Below are 23,117 nucleotides of genomic sequence, written 5' to 3'. Positions count from 1 at the left end.
GGTCGGGAGTTGGAGACCAGCCTGGCCAACATGGCGAAAACCTGTCTCTACTTAAAATACAAAAATTAGCCAGGCGTAGTGGCACACGTCTGTAATCCCAGCTACTCGGGAGGCTGAGGTGGGAGAATTGCTTGAATCCGAGAGGTGGAGGTTGCAGTGAGCCAAGATCACGACACTGCACTCTAGCCTAAGCAACAGAGTGAGACTCTGTCTCAAAATAATAATAATAATAATAATAATAATAATAATAATAATAATAAATAAAACACCAAAACCAAAAAGAAATCCACAAATGTGGCTGGCTGGGGTGGCTCACACCTATAATCCCACACTTTGGGAGGCTGGGGCAGGAGAATCATTTGAGCTCAGGGGTTCAAGACCAGCCTGGGCAACATGGCAAGACCTCATCTCTACCAAAATTTTAAAAAAAATAGTCGGATGTGGTGGCACTTGCCTGTAGTCTCAGATACTTTCAGGGCTGAGGCAGGAGGATTGCTTGAGCCTAGGAAGTCAAGGCTGCAGTGAGCTGTGATCGTGCCACTGTACTCCAGCCTATGTGACAGAGTGAGACCCTGTCTCAACAAACAAACAAAAAAAAAAAGAAGAAAGAAAGAAAGAGAGAGAAAGAAAGAAAAGAAGGAAAGAAAGAAAGAAAGAAAGAAAGAAAGAAAGAAAGAAAGAAAGAAAGAAAGAAAGAAAGCAAGCTCCAGAAATAACGAGAATCGACTGTATTTGACAATGGGAAGAGAGTGCGTGTTTCTAGGGGTGTATGTATGTATTCTGAAGGAAGGATCAAGGAGGATTTGAGAGGCAATATAGGTGTATTAACTTTCTCATTTTTCTTGGTAGAGAATGAGTTGATAGAACAGATACAGTAAATAGAACAGAAACTCTGTGACTGATATATCAATACACAGAGGCTTAAATATTTATTCTGAAACTATATAAGGAATCACCAGGTGAGCTAAAAATAATGTTATAACTAATAAAAATCAGAAGGTAGAAGTCTGGTTAGTGGAGAGAAGTATTAAGTGTGTTAATGTCCTCGTCACATTATCACAAATAATCATTAGATATTGTCTCAAGGTACTAACGCCAGGGCTAGAGTAGAGTCAGGAAAGAGCTGTTCTGACAAAGATCAGCAACGGAGCACATGGCAGAAGTGGGCAGCGCACTCCGAGTTGGAAATCCAGTTTCCAGATGCCCAGAAATCCTTGCCAGGGGTTGCATGTTGGTGAATAATTAAGTGTGGATAGATGTATTTCAGTCTGGAACAGTTCTGCATGTAGTCTACTTCTGGCATACAGGTCACACATCTACATTCCATGAAAAAGGATTTTAATTTTTTTTTTTCTTTGAGAGGGAGTCTTGCTCTGTTGCCCAGGCTAGAATGCAGTGGTGATATCCTGGCTCACTGCAACCTCTGCCTCCCAGGTTCAAACAATTCTCCTGTCGCAGCCTCCCGAGTAGCTGGGACTATAGGTACACACCACCATGCCTGTCTAATTTTTGTATTTTTAGTAGAGACGGGATTTCACTATGTTGGTCAGGCTGGTCTTAAACTCCTGACCTCAGGTGATCCACCCACCTCGGCCTCCCAAAGTGCTGGAATTACAGAAGTGAGCCACCGGGCCCAGCCGTAAATATTTCATATAGAGTTATCAAGGTGTTTACCAGAAGAATTAAAACAAGCTATAAACTTCCCAATATGAGAAAGAATACATACATACAAAAGAACCCCCAAGAAAACAACAACAAAAAAGAAGAAGACAATCCATAAAGCAAAAGATAGTGAACCTAGAAGTCACTAACCCTGGAAAATATAGCATTGCAGAATTCAATTCAGTTGTGTCCATGTGGGACCTCTGAGAAGATGGGGATGGATGTGCAAGAGATCTATTTCAGAGAGTGTGAAGGATAAAGGAGGAGGGAGTGGGAATAGGCAGAGGGAGGCTTCACACCATGATGCGGGCAGTTTGGCACCTGAGAATGGAGAGGAGAAAGGAAAAGTTGGGTAGGAAGAGCCTCAGACCCCAGCACAGTTCTGAGGATATTTCAGCCAGACTGATGGGGAATCCTTGAGCCAAAGTTTCCAAGTGGAGAGTGCCACATGGGACAGGAATGACCTGCCTGGCCTGGCTCAGTGATTGGTGGGGAGCAGCATCGGGAGCCATGGCTTCATGGGCTATCGGCCAACTCAGCTGTACTTCTTCCAGAAGTTTCTCTGAAAGGCAGGTCTTAGGCACTTCTGTGGGTACCACGCCAAGTATATGTTATGCCAGTAAATGTAAAAGGATATACTCATTTATCTTTTTTAAAGGATCTGAGAGTGGGTCATAAAATAAAACCCAATTTGATCCTATATATATGATCCATAAAATGGGGCCAGGTGTGGTGGCTCACGCCTGTAATCCCAGCACTTTGGGAGGCTGAGGTGGGTGGATCACCTGAAGTCAGGAGTTCGAGACCAGCCTCGCCAACATGGTGAAACCCCCATTTCTACTAAAAATACAAAAAAATAGCTGGGCATTGTGGCGGGCACCTATAATCCCAGCTACTTGAGAGGCTGAGGCAGGAGAATCGCTTGAACCCAGGGGGCAGATGTTGCAGTGAGCCAAGATCGCACCACTGCACTCCAGCCTGGGCAACAGAGTGGAATTCCATCTCAAAAAAAAAGGTCTGTAAAATAAAGGGATTCAGAAGGTAAAAAGGATAAAGATATAGTAGGCAAATGCTGATGAAAAGAGAGCCCAGTTATGATAAAAATATCATTTGAGGCTGGGCGTGGTGGCTCACGCCTGTAAACCCAGCACTTTGGGAGGCTGAGGCGGGAGGATCACAAGGTCAAGAGATCGAGACCAGCCTGGCCAACATGGTGAAACCCCATCTCTACTAAAAATACAAAAATTAGCTGGGCATGGTGGCGCACGCCTGTAGTCCCACCTACTCGGGAGACAGGCAGGGGAATCACTTGAACCCAGGAGGTGGAGGTTGCAGCGAGCTGAGATCACACCACTGCACTCCAGCCTGGCAACAGAGCAAGACTCTGTTTCAAAAAAAAAAAAAAAAAAAAAAAATATATATATATATATATATATAAAATTTGGTGGAATTAAAGGTAAAAGGGGCATATAAAATTAAAAAGGACATAACACCTGAGACATTAAGTATAGGTAATAAAATAAAAAAACTACAAAAATAAAGCTTAATAGTTTGGGTAACTTGAATTTGCCCAACTGTGATGTTATCGTACTTTGATGTTATGTTTTTATTATTTAAAAAGAATCCCCCATTGTTGGCATTTAGATACTCATTATTTTCAGAGGATGCAAGAGAAAGAAGATTCCTGATTCCCAGACCAGACCAAGCTCCCTATTTAAGTTCTCATCTTACACTCTATCTCCTTTACATGGCACATATCACAGGTAGCAGTTTTATACTTATTTGTGTGTATTATTTCATTACTGACTGATTCTTCCTCTAAAATGCCACCTGACATAGAATCTAGGATAGAGTAGATTCTTTTGGAATGAATTGCACATATTCTCTGAGGATGAGAGATAATATATGTAAAGCTCTTATAATATTTAGTATTTAGGGGAACAAGGAAATCCATTTCACTCAATACTTATGATGGACTTCTCCAGGGGACAGTGCCATTACAAAAATAACTAAGACTTAAAAAAAATTATGTAGGGCTGGGCGTGGAGGCTCATGCTGTAATCCCAGCACTCTGGGAGGCCGAAGCAAGTGGATCGCTTGAGCCCCGGAGTTCAAGACTAGCCTGGACAACATAGCGAAAGCCTGTCTCTACAAAAAATATAAAAATTAGCCAGGCATGGTGGTGTGCGCTTGTAGCCCCAGCTACTTGGGAGGTTGAGGTGGGAGGACTGCTTGAGCCCAGGAGGCAGAGGTTGCATGAGCCGACATCGTGCCACTGCACTCCAGCCTGGGTGACAGAGCAAGACACTGTCTCAAAATGCAAAACAAAACACAAAACCAGACAATTAAACAGTCCTCTTCTTGGGAAATGAATCTTTGTCTTCTCAAGTATGATCTCATTCAGATTAGTCTCCCCAGGATTCCTCTCTTGGGCAGATACGTGGCAAGTGAAAGATGACATAATTTCCCCAGGCCACTTGTTGAGTCAGTTGTACACCCAGGAACAAAACCCAGCCTTACTGATAGCTAAGAAGGAGAGACTCAGCCCTACCCCAAGACACTTCCTGATCAATAAGAAGATGACTAATTACACAGGCAACTCTTTGCTCTGGGTCTTTCTCTACAAACAACTAGGCAAGTCCCTGTTCCCAGGAGCATGCAACTTACAGGAAGAGGAAATGAAAGAGGCTAATGGATGGAGAAAATGTTTACATCACGAGCATGCCTCACTACACATGCTACTTGATGCAGTAGAGTAAAAGGAGGATTGCGTGCATTTGGGGTTCAACATTAACCACCTGTTTTCTAGGATGAGGGATTTCAAAGCCTCCTTAACTCTTTTTTTTTTTTAAGAGAGAGAGTCTCGATTATTTATCTACCTGATTTACCACAGTTTTGAGCACTAAACAGAGGATGCAGATAATTTTCAGATTCCAAGAAAAATTATTTAAAATGGCAAGCTTGGCTGGGCACAATGGCTCACACCTGTAATCCCAACATTTTGGGAGGCTGAGGCGGGCAGATCACCTGGGTCAGGAGTTCAAGACCACCTTGGCCAACATGATGAAACCCTGTCTCTACTAAAAATACAAAAATTAGCTGGGCATGGTGGCAGGTGCCTGTAATTCCAGCTACTTGGGAGGCTGAGGCAGGAGAATCACTTGAATCCTGGAGATGGAGGTTGCAGTGAGCCAAGATTGCACCACTGCACTCCAGTCTGGGCAACAGAGCAAGACTCTGTATCAAATAAATAAATAAATAAATAAAATAGGAAGCTTTTAGTCCTAGATAAGTCTTTTTAACTTCATGAAAGCAGAAATCCTACAGACGGTGTTTTCTGGGAACAAATTTCACTAATTGTGAAGTAACGATAAGAACCATCAATTTAAGTGTAACCAACAAGTAACATCTACTCACGTGTAAATTTCCTTTAAGTTCATTTAATTTTTATTTATTTATTTATTTACATATTTATTTATTTGGGGGGTCAGTTTTGTGCTGATTCTATTATGAAACTTCACTCACTCCTGAGTACCAGAGCCTTTGCGAAAAGTTTCAATAAATGCATACATGAACAGACTCAGGTTATTAAAGATGGGCAGGGACCCCAAGACGAAGGCTACTCTGAGGCTTCAAATGAAGGAGAATAATTCCTGGATGTGCAAATGAAGATTCATTGAGAACAGGGACCCAGAGCAAATGCTTCCTTTGGAGGGAGTCAGACAGATGTTTCCCAGGGCACTCTTGTCTTCTGTTGGCCCATTGCATGTTAACAGCCTTCCCTTTTTGCTCTTGGCCACCAAGAATGGCCATCAGTAGTGCCTTGCCTCTTCTGAGTATCTTACAGAAGATACTCATCATCTCCCACTTGGAGCTGGGGATAACTTGCTGTTCCACATGTTATTGAGTCCTCTACCATGTGCTGGGCACTATGAGGGATATACAAGTAATGAGCTGCCATTTCAAAGAGATTGCATTCTAGCAGGATAGACACATATGTACATAGATACCTATAATGCATGCCTGAAAGTGGGTTTCCATTGTGTCATCAACGAGGTGCATAAAGGGAGTTTTGGGAGTTCTGGGGTGAAGCATAGTACTTATGGCTGGGAGGGTCAGAGAAGGCTTCATTAAGGTGGTTTTTGGGTTAAACCTTGAAGGAGGATAGGATTTGGAAGAATGGTTTTCTTCTTCTTCTTTTTTTTTGAGATGGAGTCTTGCTCTATCACCCAGGCTGGAGTGCAGTGGTATGGTCTCGGCTCACTGCAAACTCTGTCTCTCAGGTTCAGGTGAATTCTCCTGCCTCAGCCTCCTGAGTAGCTGGGACTATGGGAGCTCGCCACCACACCCAGCTAATTTTTTGTATTTTTAGTAGAGACAGGGTTTCACCGTGTTAGCCATGATGGTCTCGATCTCCTGACCTCGTGATCCACCTGCCTTGGCCTCCTAAAGTGCTGGGATTACAAGTGTGAGCCACCACACCCGGCTGAAAGAATGGTTTTCTGGTGAAGCAAGAGGTCACTACATACAAATATGATTTTGTTGGCCAGGCATGGTGGCTCATGCCTGTAATCCCAGAACCTTGGGAGGTCAAGGTGGACAGATCACCTGAGGTCAGGAGTTCGAGACCAGCCTGGCCAACATGGTGAAACCTCATCTCTTCTAAAAATACAAAAATTAGCCCAGCATTGTGGTGGGCGCCTGTAATCTCAGCTACTTGGGAGGCTGAGGCATGAGAATCACTTGAACCCGGGAAGTGGAGGTTGCAGTGAGCTGAAATCATACCACTGCACTCGGGCCTGGGCAACAGAGTGAGACTCTGTCTCCAAAAAACAAAACAAAACAAAACAAAGCAAAACAAAAACAAAAACAAGAAAAAAACAAATATGGTTTTGCAGCCAGGTGCAGTAGGCTCAGGCCTGTAATCCTACCACTTTAGGAGGCTGCAGTGAGTGGATCACTTGAGGTCAAAAGAGTTTGAGACCAGCCTGGCCAACATGGTGAAACCCCGTCTCTATCAAAAAATACAAAAAGTAGCCGGGCATGATGGCGTGTGCCTGTAGTCCCAGCTACTCAGGGAGGCTGAGGTGGGAGAATTGCTTGAGCCTGGGAGGTGGAGGTTATAGTGAGCTGATATTGCGCCACTGCACTCCAGCCTGGGTGAGAGTGAGACCCTGTCTCAAAATATGTATATATGATTTTGCAACTTAATTCAACTGGATCCAGCCCTTAACCAGGTCCTATCAGGAACATAGGAAGAACTCCTACAAATATAGAACAACACTCTTGCTTGATACCCAACTAAGGAAAGACCTGTCGTGATGCCATCTCATTTTTATTTTCAGACACAGAAGAAACATGTCCTTCATTCACCAGGCTGAGCTTTCACAGTGCAGTGGTTGGTACGGGACTAAACGTGAGGCTGTTGCTCTATACAAGGAGAAACCTAACCTGCGCACAAACCATCAACTCCTCAGCTTTTGGGAACTTGAATGTGACCAAGAAAACCACCTTCATTGTCCATGGATTCAGGCTAACAGGCTCCCCTCCTGTTTGGATGGAGGACTTAGTAAAGGGTTTGCTCTCTGTTGAAGACATGAACGTAGTTGTTGTTGATTGGAATCGAGGAGCTACAACTTTAATATACACCCATGCCTCTAGTAAGACCAGAAAAGTAGCCTTGATCTTGAAGGAATTTATTGACCAGATGTTGGTAAGAGAATTCTTGTAGATGATTCAGAGCTATGTTGAAACTGGCCCATTATCTGAGGGCTTAAAGCTAAGAGATAGCTACGGTGAGCAGGAGGCCTATTTTGCAACATTTTGCAAATATGAATAAGCCCCAAGGAAGGTGGGATGAGGGGCTGTGCAAAACGCCAGTAGGTGTTTGTTAGGCTGTGCACTGCACAGGGCACCCATGTAAGGGAGCACCCTTGTCATTGTGACATTGTAGATTTATATATTTGTTATGATAAATTTCCAGCAGATGATGACAAAGTGTCTTGAGGAAGGGACATTTTTTTCCCTCTCACAGTAAAGGTGTCTTACAGGTAGGAAAGGTTCTGTCTAGGAGTTCTTGGTTTAAATGCCTAGAGATTCCTCAACTTCTTCTTCTTTTTTTTTTTTTTTTTGAGACGCAATCTCACTCTGTCGCCAGGCTGGAGTGCAGTGGTGCAATCTCGGCTTGCTGCAACCTCTGCCTACGGGGTTCAAGTGATTCTCCTGCCTCAGCCCCCCAGGTAGCTGGGACTACAGGTACACGCCAACATGCCCAGCTAATTTTTGTATTTTCAGTGAGGTGGGGTTTCACCATGTTGGCCAGGCTGGTCTTGATCTCCTGACCTCGTGATCCTCCCACCTTGGCCTTCTAAAATGCTGGGATTATAGGCGTGAGCCACCGCACCCAGCTAATTTTGTATTTTTAGTAAAGACATGGTTTTTCCCTGTTGGTCAGGCTGGTCTCAAACTCCCGACTTCAGGTGATCTGTCTACCTCAGTCTCCCAAAGGGCTGGGATTACAGGTGTGAGCCACTGTGCCCGGCGGACAGACTATTTTGAATCCTGCTCTGCTCTCTCCCCAGTTGCCTGATCTGGGGCAGATTACTTCAACTTGGGGCCTCAGTTTCTTCATCTGCATAATCAAAAGAATAGTATTTACTTTGCATGGGTGTTGTGACCTTTAAATGAGATAATAGATGTAAAGTGCTTAGAATTACTTCTCCAAAGTCAACAGCCAGGAAATTTCTACAAATGTTGTTAATTCCTTGGCCCCTTACAATTTATAATGATGGACCTCTTGAAATTCCAGGCAGAAGGAGCTTCTCTTGATGACATTTACATGATCGGAGTAAGTCTAGGAGCCCACATATCTGGGTTTGTTGGAGAGATGTACGATGGACAGCTGGGGAGAATTACAGGTAAGCGCCTGTGAATGGGCATGGGGTGGTGGCCTGGGCAGGGTGTTCACTGGGGGAGCATTATGTAGGCCAATCCAACTCCCTGGGTTCAAAGCCAGCTCCAATTACCTAACCTCTCTGAGCACGGGTCCTTGCGTGCAAAAGGAAGATCAAAATAATATTGACCTCAGGCTATTATGTAATAAAACATAAGTAAAGCATTTTGTAAATTGTATATACTATAGAAAAGATGGGTCGTGACTTTATTTCTGTTATGGCTGGAAAAACAGCTATGTCCCATTCAGATCTGTGTGCCCCAAGCAGTTGGTCCTCTTCCTTTTATTTAATCCAGGAGACCCTGAACTATAAACCTAATAAGCGTCAGTCCCCAGGCACAGCTGGAGTCTCATGATAAGAAAATGAGATGAGAATTTTGATGGCTGGGGCTTATTCTCTAAATATCAGCTTTCAGGCCAATACTGAATGAAAACGTTTGGAAATGCAGCAGATCAAATCCCAAACAAAGACTCCCTTGCTGGAATCTCTTGCCTAGTAGCTTTCCACAGTGGCTCTCTCTTTCAGAGTCTCAAAGCCTCTCCCACTTCTCCTTTCCCAGAATCCATCCTCATACCTAGAGGGCTATTTTAAATCTATGGAAACTGAAAAGGTAGACGTGGATGGAAAAAGGGGAGAGGTAAATGATTAAAACTGCATTTAGGAGGTAAACTTTTAGGGCTGCAAGTTTTTAATTTTATTTTTAATTAAATTTTTTTTTTATTATTTATTCATTTTTGAGAAGGAGTCTTGCTCTGTCCCCCAGGCTGGAGTGCAGTGGTGCGGTCTCGGCTCACTGCAACCTCCAACTCCTGGGTTCAAGCGAGTCTCTTACCTCAGCCTCCCGAGTAGCTGAGATTACAGGCATGTGCCACCACTCCTAGCTAATTTTTGTATTTTTAGTAGAGATGGGGTTTTGCCATGTTGGCCAGGCTGGTCTCGAACTTCTGACCCCAGGTGATCCACCCAACTTGGCCTCCCAAAGTGCTGGGATTACAGGTGTGAGCCACTGTACCCGGCATTTTTTTTTTTTTTTTTTAGACAGGGTCTCACTTTGTTGCCCAGGCTGGCGTGCAGCTCACTGCAGCCTCAACCTCCCAGATGCAAGCAATCCTGCACTCAGCCTCTCCATTAGCTAGGACTACAGGTGTGTGCCATCACACCTGCTTAATTTTTAATTTTTCTGTAGAGATAGAATCTTACCATGTTGCCCGGGCTGGTCTCAAACTCCTGACCCCAGGTGATCCACCCACCTCGGCCTCCCAAAGTGCTGGGATTACAGGCGTGAGCCACTGCACACGGCCTTTTTTCCCCCTTTTTTTTAGACAGGGTCTCGCTTTGTTGCCCAGGCTGGCGTGCAGCTTACTGCAGCCTCAACCCCCAGGTGCAAGCAATCCTCCACTCAGCCTCTCAAGTAGCTAGGACTACAGGTGTGTGCCACCACACCTGCTTCATTTTTAATTTTTTTGTAGAGATAGAGTCTTACCATGTTGCCCAGGCTGGTCTTGAACTCCTGGGCTCAAGCAATCCTTTCAACTCAGCCTCCCAAAGTGCTGGGATTACAGGTCTGAGCCGCTGTGCCCGCCTCATGCTGTATTTCTGTTGGACAGCACTTCCTTCCAGAGTTTATGTTGATCTGGGGTATGGGAGTAAGAGGCTCCTGAAGTTGCGTGCAAATGCTGGGTGTCTGTCCTGGGGAGGGGTCCAGAATTTTCATCAAATTCTCAAACTAGTTAAGGCTGCAATAAAAGCCAAGGATTCCTATCTGAACATTTTTTCTGGTGATCTTAGAGCAGTAAGAAAAAGCTCTTTGGCTGGGTGCAGTAGCTCAAGCCTGTAATCCCAGCACTTTGGGAGGCCAACACAGAAGAATCGCTTGAGCTTAGGAGCTTGAGGATGCAGTGAGCTATGATCGTGCCACTGCCCTCAAGCCTGGGTGACAGAGTGAGGTCCTGTCTCAAAAAAACAGTAAACAAAAACCAAAACAACACAACAAAAAAGGAAAAGCTCACTTTTTACATTCTGTTGGTATTCCACAATAATCTCAGAATGTTCTGGATTTAGATTCAGGAGCCATTTATTTATTTTAATTTTTTAAATTTAGTGATGGGATCTCATGATGTTGCCCAGGTTGGCCTTGAACTCCTGGGCTCAACAAATCCTCCTGCGTTGGCCTCCCATAGTGCTGGGATTACAGGTGTGAGCCACCACCTGGCCTTAGGAGTCCTTTTATAATTCTTCTTTTCTTTTCTTTTTTTTTTTGAGACAGAGTCTTATTCTGTCACCCAGGCTGAAGTGTAGTGGCATGATCATGACTCACTGTAGCCTCAAGCTCCCCGGGCTCAGGTGATCACCTCTGAGGCTCCCATCTCAGCCTCTCGAGCAGCTGGGACTAACGGCATGCACCACCATGCCTGGCTAATTTTTGTATTTTTTGTAGAGATGGGGTTTCGCCATGTTGCCCAGGTTGGTCTTGAACTCCTGTGTTCAAGCGATCCGCCTGCTTCAGCCTTCCAAAGTGCGGGGTTACAGACATGAGCCACCACACCTGACCTTATAAGTCTTCTGAAGTAGCTATTAATTCTACCTCAATTTTATAATTTAAAGGAACTGAGATTCAGAGAAGTAAAGTAACCTGCCTAAGGGCACACAGCTGGTTAGCGCTAGGTTTGGGGCTCCGTATCTATCTGCTCACACATAGTATGCAGCTTTTACTATAACTTCTTTCTGACACTGGAAGCTAATCATTTGCTATGGCTTATCGCTAAGGAAATCCCAAGTCCAAGCCTGCCTGTGACAGTCCCAGTTTGTACCTTTGTCTTGGTATAATTATTAATAGCACCCTTATCACTCTGAAAACTGTCCTGGTTCCGATGTTTTATTCATCATGAATCTGGAGGTTGCTATAAACTGAGGCTCTCCCTGTTAATTTTATTTATTTATTTATTTATTTTTGAGACAGGGTCTTACTTTGTCACCCAGGCTGGAGTGCAGTGGTGCAATCACAGCTCACTGCAGCCTCAAACTCCCAGGCTTATTAATAGCATCCTTATCACTCTGAAAATTGCCCTGGTTCAGATGTTTTATTCATCATGCATCTAGAGTTTGCTATAAACTGAGGCTCTAACTGTAAATTTTATTTATTTTATTTTTTTGAGACAGAGTGTCACTCTGTCACCCAGGCTGTATTACAGTGTCACGGTCTCAGCTCACTGCTACCTCTGCCTCCCAGATTCAAGCAATTATCGTGCCTCAGTCTTCCAAGTAGCTGGGATTACAGGCGCCTGCCACCACACCCGGCTAATTTTTGTGTTTTTAAAATTAATTTATTATTATTATTTTTTTTTGAGACTGAGTCTCACTCTGTTGTCCAGGCTGGAGTGCAGTGGCACGATCTTGGCTCACTGCAACCTCTGCCTCCTAGGTTCAAGTAATTCTCGTGCCTCAGCCTCCCGAGTAGCTGGGACTATAGGTGCGCACCACCACACCCAGCTAATTTTTGTGGTTTTAGTAGAGACAGAGTTTCATCATGTTGGCCAGGCTGGTCTCAAACTCCTGACCTCAGGTGATCCACCCACCTCGGCCTCCCAAAGTTCTGGGATTACAGGTATGAGTCACTGCGCCCAGCCTATTTATTTATTTATTTATTTTTGAGATAGGGTCTTGCTTTGCCACCCAGGCTGGAGTGCAGTGGTGCAATCACAGCGCACTGCAGCCTCAAACTCCCGGCCTCAAACCATGCTCTCAGCTCATCTTTCTCCCCATCTCCCCACTACCTCAAGTACCTAGGGCTACAGGGACTGCAGGCATATGCCACTGCGCCAGGCACTGCTTATTTCCTCTTCCCTTCCTTCCTTCCTTCCTTCCTTCCTTCCTTCCTTCCTTCCTTCCTTCCTTCCTTCCTTCCTTCCTTCCCTCCCTCCCTCCCTCCCTCCCTCCCTCCCTCCCTTCCTTCCTTCCTTCCTTCCCTCCTTCCTTCCTTCCTTCCTTCCTTCCTTTCTTTCTCTTGCTTGGTCTGTTGCCTGGGCTGGGGGGCAATGGCACAATCATGGCTCACTGGAACCTGGAACTTCTGGGCTCAAGTGATCCTTCTGTCTCAGTCTCCAGAGTAGCTAAGATTACAAGCATGAGCCACCACACCCAGCAAATTTTTAATTTTTTTGTAGAGACAGGGTCTCCATATGTTGCCCAGGCTGGTCTCGAACTCCTGGTCTCAAGCAAGCCTCCCGCCTTGGCCTCCCAAATTCTAGGATTATAGATGTAAGCCACTGCGACCAGCTGAAATGGAGGGATTAAAGCTAGAACCAGGTAGGCTGGGTGTGGTGGCTCACACCTGTAATCCCAGCCTTTTGTGAAGCTGACGGGGGAGGACTGCTTGAGTCCAAGAGTCTGAGACCAGCCTGGGCAACATAGCAAATGTCCCCACAACTGGCTCTCCTCCCCTTCCCCTACAAAAAAAAAAAAAAAAAAAAAAAAAGAAAGAAAGAAAAAGGCTAGAACTTAGGAAATAAAGGCAAAGATGCTATCTCTTGCATTTTATATGTAACACCAGGGGATAGGAGATATAAAATGACATTCACAGACAAAAACTTCAAGGAAAACTTCCCTCGAAACCTTCTTCACTCAAGGTAGGGATCTGGTAAACCAGACCTTTTTTTCCTTTTTTTTTTTGGAGATAGAGTCTTGCTGTGTCACCCAGGCTGAAGTGCAGTGCCATGATCTCAGCTCACTGCAACCTTTGCCTCCTGGGTCCAATTGATTCTCCTGCCTCAGCCTCCCGAGTAGCTGGGACTACAGGTGCCCGCCTCCATGCCCAGCTAACTTTTTTTTTTTTTTTTTTTTAAATAGAGACGGGGTTTCACCATGTTAGCCAGGATGGTCTTGATCTCTTGGCGTCGTGATCCGCCCACCTCGGCCTCCCAAAGTGCTGGGAGTACAGGCGTGAGTCACCGCGCCTGGCTTTTTCTTGTTGTTGTTTAATCTTTGTTTTGTGGTTACAACATCATAGGAGCTTCTATCCTGTTTTTCCAGCTGCTTCATAGTGATGGTGAGGAACACCCAAATAACATTGACCAAGGGCGAGAAACTGGTTTAGGCATTTATAGAGTGGGTCAATTCTGCAGGGATTGACACCCACTTTGTTTCCCTCTTCAATACCTAACCTGATACCTGGCCTGACCAGTGAGTTTCGCCCTTTCCTGCCAAGCTTGCTAAACTCAGGGCAGTGAAACCAAGAGCTCAACAGATAGAAGTGGTTGCATTAAGAGGCTATGTTCTGATCAAGGCTCTTGATCTTCCTGAATCACAGTTCATTCATCTGGAAAATAATAATAGTTATCCTGCCTCTCTCACAGGTTTGCAATGTGGATCAAATGAGCTAGCATATATGAATAAGAGTGGAAGTTCTTTATTTATTAATAACAAAAAGGAAGGGCTGAGTGAGGTTTCTGGGTCATCTAAAGTAGGATAAAGATGAGTATAGCACCTGCTCTTTTCTTTCTTTCTTTCTTTCTTTTTTGTTTTTGAGACGGAGCCTTGCTCTGTTGCCAGGCTGGAGTGATCTCAGCTCACTGCAAGCTCCGCCTCCGGGTTCCAGCGATTCTCCTGCCTCAGCCTCCCGAGTAGCTAGGACTACAGGCACACACCACCACTCCCAGCTAATTTTTTTGTATTTTTAGTAGAGACAGGATTTCACCATATTGGCCAGGATGGTCTTGATCTCTTTTTTTTTTGAGACGGAGTCTCGCTGTATCGCCCAGGCTGGAGTGCAGTGGCACAATGTCGGCTCACTGCAAACTCCGCCTCCCAGGTTCACACCATTCTCCTGGCTCAATTTTTTGTATTTTTAGTAGAGACGGGGTTTCACCGTGTTAGCCAGGATGGTCTCGATCTCCTGACCTTGTGATCCACCTGCCTTGGCCTCCCAAAGTGCTGGGATTACAGGCGTGAGCTACCGCGCCCGGCGGTCTTGATCTCTTGACCTTGTGATCCCCCTGCCTTGACCTCCCAAAGTGCTGGGATTACAGGTGACAGCCACTGCTCCCGGCCTGCTCTTTTCTTTTTAATGCATCCTTTGGTGCTTTTTTCCTGAGGAACCCCCGTTTGTCCCCACCCCTTGAACCTCATACACGTGTGCATTCCCTACAGTTGAGCTCTGCATGAGACATGCCCCTGATGGAATCTGGATGCCATTCTCAGGGGCACAGCCAGGGTAACCATCTCCACTGTGGGAACAAGCTGCAGAGCCATGGAAAGGAGTCCTGGCCAAGTGGGACGGGAGTGTGAGTGCTCGCCCACCTGAGGGTGCCCTGCAGCCTGGGAGCCACCCTCATCCAGAAGGATCAAAGGCCCGGTCGCAGGTGACTCATGGTGTGGGGCTGCCAAGTGACTCTGTTTTCCTTCCAGGCCTCGACCCTGCGGGCCCTTTATTCAACGGGAAACCTCACCAAGACAGATTAGATCCCAGTGATGCACAGTTTGTTGATGTCATCCATTCCGACATTGATGGTAACACTCCTTTCCTTGTGGGCCAGTGACTACCCTTAAGCTCCTAAAGAGTCTCTCCTGTGGAGAGATCATCACGTAGGAGCAGATCAGGTTCCTGTAGATCCCCACTTTTTTTTCCGGGCAGGGTTCCAAATCCACAGAAATATTGAGGGAAGCTGGTTTAATGTAGGCACCCAGGACCTTGTACTAGAGCATGGATGATTATCCCATGGTCTCTTCATATTTTTAAAGGAATTATCATGCTCAATGAAGGACAGGCTAATTTTCTCAACATGAAGATAAGTGTTTTCCTATGTGCGACTGGGTTTGCATGCATGATTTCTTGGTGTTGTTTGTTCTTTTTATTTTCTTGAGCTGCAGGTGTTAAATCTCTCCACACAGAGTGACTCTGATGCACCTACAGCTCTCTGGCTCTCTGCAGATCTTCTTGGTCATGGCTGTCTTTATTTTTATTTTATTTTATTTTATTTTTGAGACGGAGTTTCACTCTTGCTGCCCAGGCTGGAGTGCAGTGGCACGATCTTGGTTCACTGCAACCCCCTGCCTCCTGGGTTCAAGCAATTCTCCTGCCTCAGCCTCCCAAGTAGCTGGGATTACAGGCACTCACCACCATTCCCAGCTAATTTTTGTGTTTTTACTAGAGACAGGGTTTCACTCTGTTGGCCGGGCTAGTCTCAAACTCCTGAGGTCAGGTGATCCACCCACCTTGGCCTTCTAAAGTTCTGGGATTACAGGCGTGAGCCACTGTGCCTGGCCATCTTTAATTTTTAAATTTTTAAATTTTTCTTCTTTTTGTAGAGATGGGGGTCTTGCATTGTTGTCCAGGCTGACCAGTCGATCCTCCCAGTTCAGCCTCCCAAAGTGCTGGGATTACAGGCGTGAGCCACTGCAGCTGGCCCATTTCTGTCTTTCATGGCGCTGTTTTTGTGTCTGGGATTGGGTACATGTCATGTGGGGTTGGGTGATACTCCAGGATGGTTACCTATATCCAGATGTCTGGGAGAAGAGCTGGAGTAGGAACTTGGGGAGGATTGAGGAAACAGCAGAGTGATCATTTAATCGGACATTCTCTTCACGATACAACCACCTAAAAAAACCCTTGCCATCTCTCATGGGCATTCTGGTGTGGTATTCAACAGTTATTTGCCTTGAAAGAAACTGTCTCTTTGTGAAACAGTGGCGTTCTTACTATGAAATTTGCAAAGTACATTTTAATGCTTGATGGAATAGAATAGAGCAATTATTTTTGGGAAGTGAATTTTGAAGGAGAGGGTATAGTTTTGCCATCAGGCAGATGTAGATTCAGATCCCAGGTTTTGCCCTTTCTAGTGATGTCATGTTAGTTCCTTAAGTCCTCTGAGCTTCCTTTTTTTTTCCATTGGTAGAGACGAGGTCTCACTATGTTGCCCAGGCTGGTCTCAAACTCCTGAGCTCAAATGATCCTTCTGCCTTGGCCTCCCAAAGTGCTAGGATTATAGGTGTGAGCCACCATGCCTAGTCCCATATCTTCACCTAAGTTGTTTCATCTGAATTTACCAATGACCACTTTGCATTGTGAAACACCTAGTACCATGCCCACAGACACATGTGGGTTCCCAATATATAATAACTATTATTATTATTACCACGATGCATTATGTATATACACGTGCATATAGATGTACACCTACATTAAATTATTTAATTTATATTAAATCAAGCACATTACTGATTGGGGGTTTAATAAAGACAATAAACAGTTATTAAATCTATATATACTTTTTAAAATTTTTATTATTATCATTTTTTGAGACAGGGTCTGGCTCTGTCACCCAGGCTGGAGTGCAGTCACACTTTTGGCTCACTGCAACCTCCTCCTCCTAGCTCGAGAGATCCTCCCACCTCAGCCCCTTGAGTAGCTGGGACTACAGGCACACACCACAATGCCTGGCTAATTTTTGTAGAGACAGGGTTTTGGCATTTTGCCCAGGCTGGTCTCAATTCTCCCACCTCAGCCTCCCAAAGTGCTGGGATTATAGGCGTGAGTCACTGCACCTGAACTATGTATACATTTCTAGGTCCTCATTTTCTAGAAGTAGTTCCAATCTTTTTACCACCCTAGATCTCAAATATTTAAAGATTTTACCTACTAAGTAAAAATTCATTTTTTCCTGTCTCCTATTCATTTGTTATACAAATGCAAATAGAGGCTCGGAAGCACCAGACAATTAAAGGGTTGCAGCCAAATATAAGGAAGAAACAGGGCTGGGCACAGTGGCTCACGCCTGTAATCCTAGCACTTTGGGAGGCTGATGCGGGTGGATCACGAGATCAGGAGTTCAAGACCAGCCTAGCCAACATGGTGAAACCCCGTCTGTACTAAAAATACCAAAAATCAGCCGTTCATCATGGCACATGCCTGTAATTCCAGCTACTCGGGAGGCTGAGGCAGGAGAATCCCTTGAACCCAGGAGGTGGAGGTTGTGGTGAGCCGAGATTGCGCCACTGCACTCCAGCCTGGGCAACAAAGTAAGACTCCATCTAAAAAAAAAAAGAAGAAATGTATCATTTTATCAGCCTTGCAGTGGATGAGTGACTAAACTCCCTTAGGCCGTTAGAAATATTGGAAGTAAATTCCTGGCCATCTTCACAGTTACCTTGTTGGAAATCATTGCCTTCTAACTAACTAGCTGGGTGACTTTGGGCAAACCACTTACATAGGTATAACAATAATTATATAACAACAACAATAATAGAATTCTTGCTTATATCCGGCAGGCAAATGAGCTGTGAGATGGGAAAAATTCAAAGCAGTATAAAAGCAGAATGTGTTCTCTTTTAGCACTGGGCTACAAGGAGCCATTAGGAAATATAGACTTCTACCCAAATGGAGGATTGGATCAACCTGGCTGCCCCAAAACAATATTTGGAGGTAAGCACAGATACTTTATATTTTGTAAAATAGTGGTATAAAAAGGCATATTTGGAGGCCGGGCATGATGGCTTATGCCCGTAATCCTAGCACTTTGGGAGGCGGAGGCGGGTGGATCACCTGAGGCCAGGAGTTTGAGGCAAACCTGGCCGACATAGTGAAACCCCATCTCTACTAAATACAAAAAATTAACCAGGCGTGGTGATGCACGCCTGTAGTCCCAGCTACTCAGGAGGCTGAGGCAGGAGGATCACTTGAACTCGGGAGGCAGAGGTTGCAGTGAGCCGAGATCGCGCCACTGCACTCCAGCTTGGGCAACAAGAGTGAAACTCCATCTCAAAAAATAAAAAATAAAAAAATAAAAAGGCATATTTTGGCCAGGTGCAGTGGTGCACACCTGTAATCCCAGCACTTTGCGAGGCCAAGGTGGGAAGATTGCTTGAGCTCAGGAGTTCAAGATCAGCCTGGGCAACAGAGGGGAGACGCCATCTCTACAAAAACTAAAAACAAAATTAGCTGGGTGTTGTGGCACACTCGTGGGCTCAGCTACTCAGAAGGCTGAGGTGGGAGGATTGCTTGAGCCTGGGAAGCAGAGGTTGCAGTGAGCCATGATCATGCCGCTGCGCTCTAGCCTAGGCAACAGAGTGAGACCTGTCTCAAAAAAGAAAAAAAAAAAAAAAAGAAAAAAAGAAAAGAAAAAGGCATATGTTTAAAATCTGACATTATTCTTTTTTTTTTTTTTTTTTTTTTTTTGAGACGGAGTGTCGCTCTGTCGCCCAGGCTGGAGTGCAGTGGCCCGATCTCAGCTCACTGCAAGCTCCACCTCCCAGGTTCACGCCATTCTCCTGCCTCAGCCTCCCGAGTAGCTGGGACTACAGGCGCCCGCCACCTCGCCCGGCTAGTTTTTTGTATTTTTTAGTAGAGACGCGGTTTCACCGTGTTAGCCAGGATGGTCTCGATCTCCTGACCTCGTGATCCGCCCGTCTCGGCCTCCCAAAGTGCTGGGATTACAGGCTTGAGCCACCACGCCCGGCAAATCTGACATTATTCTACATGTAGTAATTTTTAATAGAAAACAAACTTCCTGAGAAGATACAGGTAGTATAAATATAAATTATAAATTATAACTTAAATGTACTGCTTTTAAAACTATAGCCACATGTTTGAAAACTATTATGAATTATTTCTCTCTCCTGAAAAGGTATGTCTTTGACCTAGAAATTCCACACCTGGAAATCGCTCCTAGAGAAATAATGGAAAATGGAGACAAGAATTAGAGTGCAAATATGTTCAACATAACATTATTTATAATAATTACAGCTTTCAAAATCATTTAAATGTCCAGCTTACAAAAATTATTAAATGAATTATGGTATGCTCACAGAAAATATAATTCTTTTTTTTTTTTTTTTTTTTTTTTTGAGACGGAGTCTCGCTGTGTCGCCCAGGCTGGAGTGCAGTGGCCGGATCTCAGCTCACTGCAAGCTCCACCTCCCGGGTTCCCGCCATTCTCCTGCCTCAGCCTCCCGAGTAGCTGGGACTACAGGCGCCGCCACCACGCCCAGCTAGTTTTTTGTATTTTTAGTAGAGTCGGGGTTTCACCATGTTAGCCAGGATGATCTCGATCTCCTGACCTCGTGATCCACCCGCCTCGGCCTCCCAAGTGCTGGGATTACAGGCTTGAGCCACTGCGCCCGGCAGGAAATATAATTCTTAAAAGTCATGTTTTCAGAGATTAATAAAAATTCTTACAATGTGGTAAGTGAAAAAGACAAAACCATATAATACAATGCCAATTTTTTAAAATCTGTATTTGTACAGATGTAAATCTGGATCAAAAGACTGAAAGTAAATGCTCCAAATAGTTATTACGGGCAATCTGTTGATATCAGACTTTTAGGTGTTTTTGCATCACTGTTTCCTATCATTTTGTGTTTTTCAAATAATTATATATTACTTTTACAATGAGAAAAATCTCAAAAACATAAATGGGGAGTTAGAGGGCAACATAAAAGTGAGGTGACTGACAGAATATGACGACCTTCTTCTTCGTCGTCGTCGTTTTCTTTCTTTCCCTCTCTCTTTCTCCCTCCCTCCCTTCTTTCTTTTTTTCTCTCTCTCCTTGCTTCCTTCTTTCCTTCATTCCCTTCCTTCCTTTCTTCCTTGCTCTCTCTTCCTTCCTTCCTTCTTTCCTTCCCTTTCTTCCTTTCCCTTCCCTCCTTCCTTCCTTCCCCTTCTCTTCTTTCTTTCTTTCCTTCCTTCCTTCCTTCTTTCCTTCCCTTCCTTCCTTTCCCTTCCCTCCTTCCTTCCCCTTCTCTTCTTTCTTTCCTTCCTTCCTTCCTTCCTTCCTTCCTTCCTTCCTTCCTTCCTTCCTTCCTTCCTCCCTCCCTCCCTCCCTCCCTCCCTCCCTCCTTCCTTCCTTCCTTCCTTCCTTTCCCTTCCCTTCTCCTTCCCCTTCCCCTTCCTTCCTTTCTCTTCCTTCTTTGTGATCCTCCTGCCTTGGCCTCCCAAAGTCCTGGGATTACAGGTGTGAGCTACACCTGACATCAATAACGTCAGCATACCCCGAGAACGACCCTTACGGCAGACACAGCTGACAGCAACACTTCAGTAATTAGGGTTGCCATGTGGAGGTTGCTGGGTGGGATGACGGTGCTAAGTGAAGATGCTATATAAGCTGCATGCTTCTTACAAGTGGTTGCAGTTCTCCTGTCTGACTTGTTGCCACTGGACTGTCCCTGTATGTAAGTTCCTCCAATAAACTGTAGGTATTTTTCACTGGCTCTAGGTCTCTTCTTTAGCCTTTTGAACCTGGTGCCATCCTTACTGAAGTCAACAGGGGCCCAGCACAGACAACCATGCCTGGCTGCCGATAGTGTTTCTGATTGTTTTATTTCAGCGGTTATAAGTACAATGTATACATTTCTGGTTTTAAAATATTTGAAAACACGCTTAATTTGCTGAGTTAGGAAAATATCCTAAACCACAAAAATACATCTATCATCACCATTATTTCATAATAAAGGGCATTTTAACACATACACCCACAAAAGAAAGGACATAAAACCAGAACATGCAGAACTTTACATTAATTGCAGTTAGCTTAATGAAATATTCAGTCTCATCTGTGTGGTTCCCACACTCTGCTACAGACTCGTGAACACATTGTCATAAACCAGCACTAGTCCAGAAATGGCATTTTAGAACTACTGAGCAGTTGTATTTTCCAATGACCTTCAACATCTGGCAGGTGTCCCCCATGTCTCTCTTGATTGCCTGCCTGGTTTCTGTGCAGTGCCAGGCCCCATTGCTTTTGACATGAATAAAAAATGTGGCAGGATCCGAATGACTCTTGCTCTTGAGTTTTCGGCAGTTGTTGGGATTATTGGCACTGAACAGTACCAGACTGAGGAAGCTCGTAAGAACCAGACTTCTAGTTAAACCCTCGAGTAGCCGGGCGCGGTGGCTCACGCCTGTAATCCCAGCACTTTGGGAGGCTGAGACAGGTGGATGACAAGGTCAGGAGATCGAGACCATCCTGGCTAACACGGTGAAACCCCGTCTCTACTAAAAATACAAAAAATTAGCTGGGCGTGGTGGTGGGTGCCTGTAGTCCCAGCTACTCAGGAGACTGAGTCAGGAGAATGGAGTGAACCCAGGAGGCGGAGCTTGCAGTGAGCCGAGATCTCGCCAGTGCACTCCAGCCTGGGCGACAGAGCGAGACTCCATCTTAAAAAAATAAAAAATAAATAAATAAATAAATAAATAAATAAATAAATAAATAAACCCTCGAGCAGAAATAAAGCAGAGGGGTTTCAGCAAACAGCAGAACCCGCTAGAGGTTGCATTCATTCATTCATCCAACAAATACCTATTAATTTGCCATGTGTCTGGCACGGTGTTAGGATCTGGAACTATAGGAGAACAGTTCAGTATAGTATAACAGTTCAGAACAGTATAATAGTTCAACTATCCTGGTGAACTAAATAGGCAAAGTCTGTACACTGAGAAAAGCAGAGTCAAAGTTATTCTATTCAAGATAGAAGCTAGTACTCAGCCGGGTATGGTGGCTCATGCCTGAAATCCCAGCACTTTGGGAGGCTGAGAGACCAGCCTGGGTAACATGGTGAAACCCCGTATCTACTAAAAATGCAAAATTAGCCAGAAGTTGTGGTACGAGCCTATAATCTCAGCTACTCGGGAGGCTGAGGCAGGAGAGTTGTTTGAACCCAGGAGGCGGAGGTTACAGTAAGCCAGGATCATGCCACTGCACTCCAGCCTGGGCAACAAAGCCAGACTCCATCTCAAAAAAAAGCTAGAAGCTAGTACTTGATTAGATCTAGTAGTGGTATGTAACAGTGAAAGATTGGTTTTTAAATGCTGCAACGCTGGAGAGTAAGTGAAATAAGAATGGGAGAATTTTGATAATCACTGAATTACTGGAGCGGGGATGATATGGGCATGAGGGTTCTTTGTATCCTTCTCTCGATTTTTGTGCCTGTTTGAAAATTCTGATAATAAATGTGGCAGGGGAGTGAGAGAACTCCATAACTGAAGCTAGTTGTTTGCGTTTTTCGACCTTTCTCTAAGTAAATATATCATATGAAAAGGCAGAATGAAGAGGAACTAGTTAATGATTCGCAATTTCTTTTTTTTTTTTTTTTTTTTTTTTTTGAGGCAGAGTCTTCCTCTGTCGCCTAGGCTGGAGTGCAGTGGCTCGATCTTGGCTCACTGGAACCTCCACCTTCCAGATTCAAGAGATTCTCCTGCCTCACCCTCCCAAGTAGCTGGGATTACAGGCATGTGCCACCATGCCCGGCTAATTTTTGTATTTTTTGTAGAGACAGGCTTTCACCATGTTGGTCAGGCTGGTCTTGAACTCCTGACCTCATGATCTGCCCATCTCAGCCTCCCAAAGTGCTGGGATTATAGGCATGAGCCACTGCGCCCGGCCAGCAATTTACTTTTATGATAACAATTTTGGTAATTCCTTCTGATTCCCCATGACCTAGGGGAGGTTGGTCTTGGACCCAAACACCCTCACCATGGGTGGATGTCAGCTTGATGAGCAGACACAGCATCTTTGT

General features: G+C 44.8%; 1 protein-coding gene and 2 long non-coding RNA genes across 5 annotated transcripts in view; 2 read left to right on the top strand and 1 right to left on the bottom strand.

Annotated features, from left to right (window-relative positions):
• Positions 1–23,117, top strand: part of LIPH (lipase H) — a 78,621-nt gene that overhangs the window by 35,065 nt on the left and 20,439 nt on the right. For all 3 annotated transcript variants that reach the window (XM_015131419.3, XM_077992003.1, XM_077992004.1), the window contains exons 3-6: positions 7,008–7,375; positions 8,471–8,579; positions 15,018–15,119; positions 17,941–18,030. In XM_015131419.3, the coding sequence (XP_014986905.2) occupies positions 7,008–7,375; positions 8,471–8,579; positions 15,018–15,119; positions 17,941–18,030 (669 nt within the window). The remainder of the gene's footprint in view (positions 1–7,007; positions 7,376–8,470; positions 8,580–15,017; positions 15,120–17,940; positions 18,031–23,117) is intronic.
• On the top strand, positions 9,470–13,102 carry LOC144339086 (uncharacterized). Its single transcript, XR_013413751.1, has 3 exons — positions 9,470–9,852; positions 10,440–12,785; positions 13,012–13,102. It is a non-coding gene; the product is annotated as an uncharacterized LOC144339086 (long non-coding RNA).
• LOC144339087 (uncharacterized) lies at positions 13,429–22,782 on the bottom strand. The gene is made up of 2 exons (XR_013413752.1): positions 22,299–22,782; positions 13,429–14,648 (listed from the first exon to the last, which is right to left on the bottom strand). It is a non-coding gene; the product is annotated as an uncharacterized LOC144339087 (long non-coding RNA).

The sequence above is a fragment of the Macaca mulatta genome, chromosome 2, assembly GCF_049350105.2.
Source record: "Macaca mulatta isolate MMU2019108-1 chromosome 2, T2T-MMU8v2.0, whole genome shotgun sequence".
NCBI lineage: Eukaryota > Metazoa > Chordata > Mammalia > Primates > Cercopithecidae > Macaca > Macaca mulatta.
This window is presented reverse-complemented; position numbering and strand designations above follow the sequence as displayed.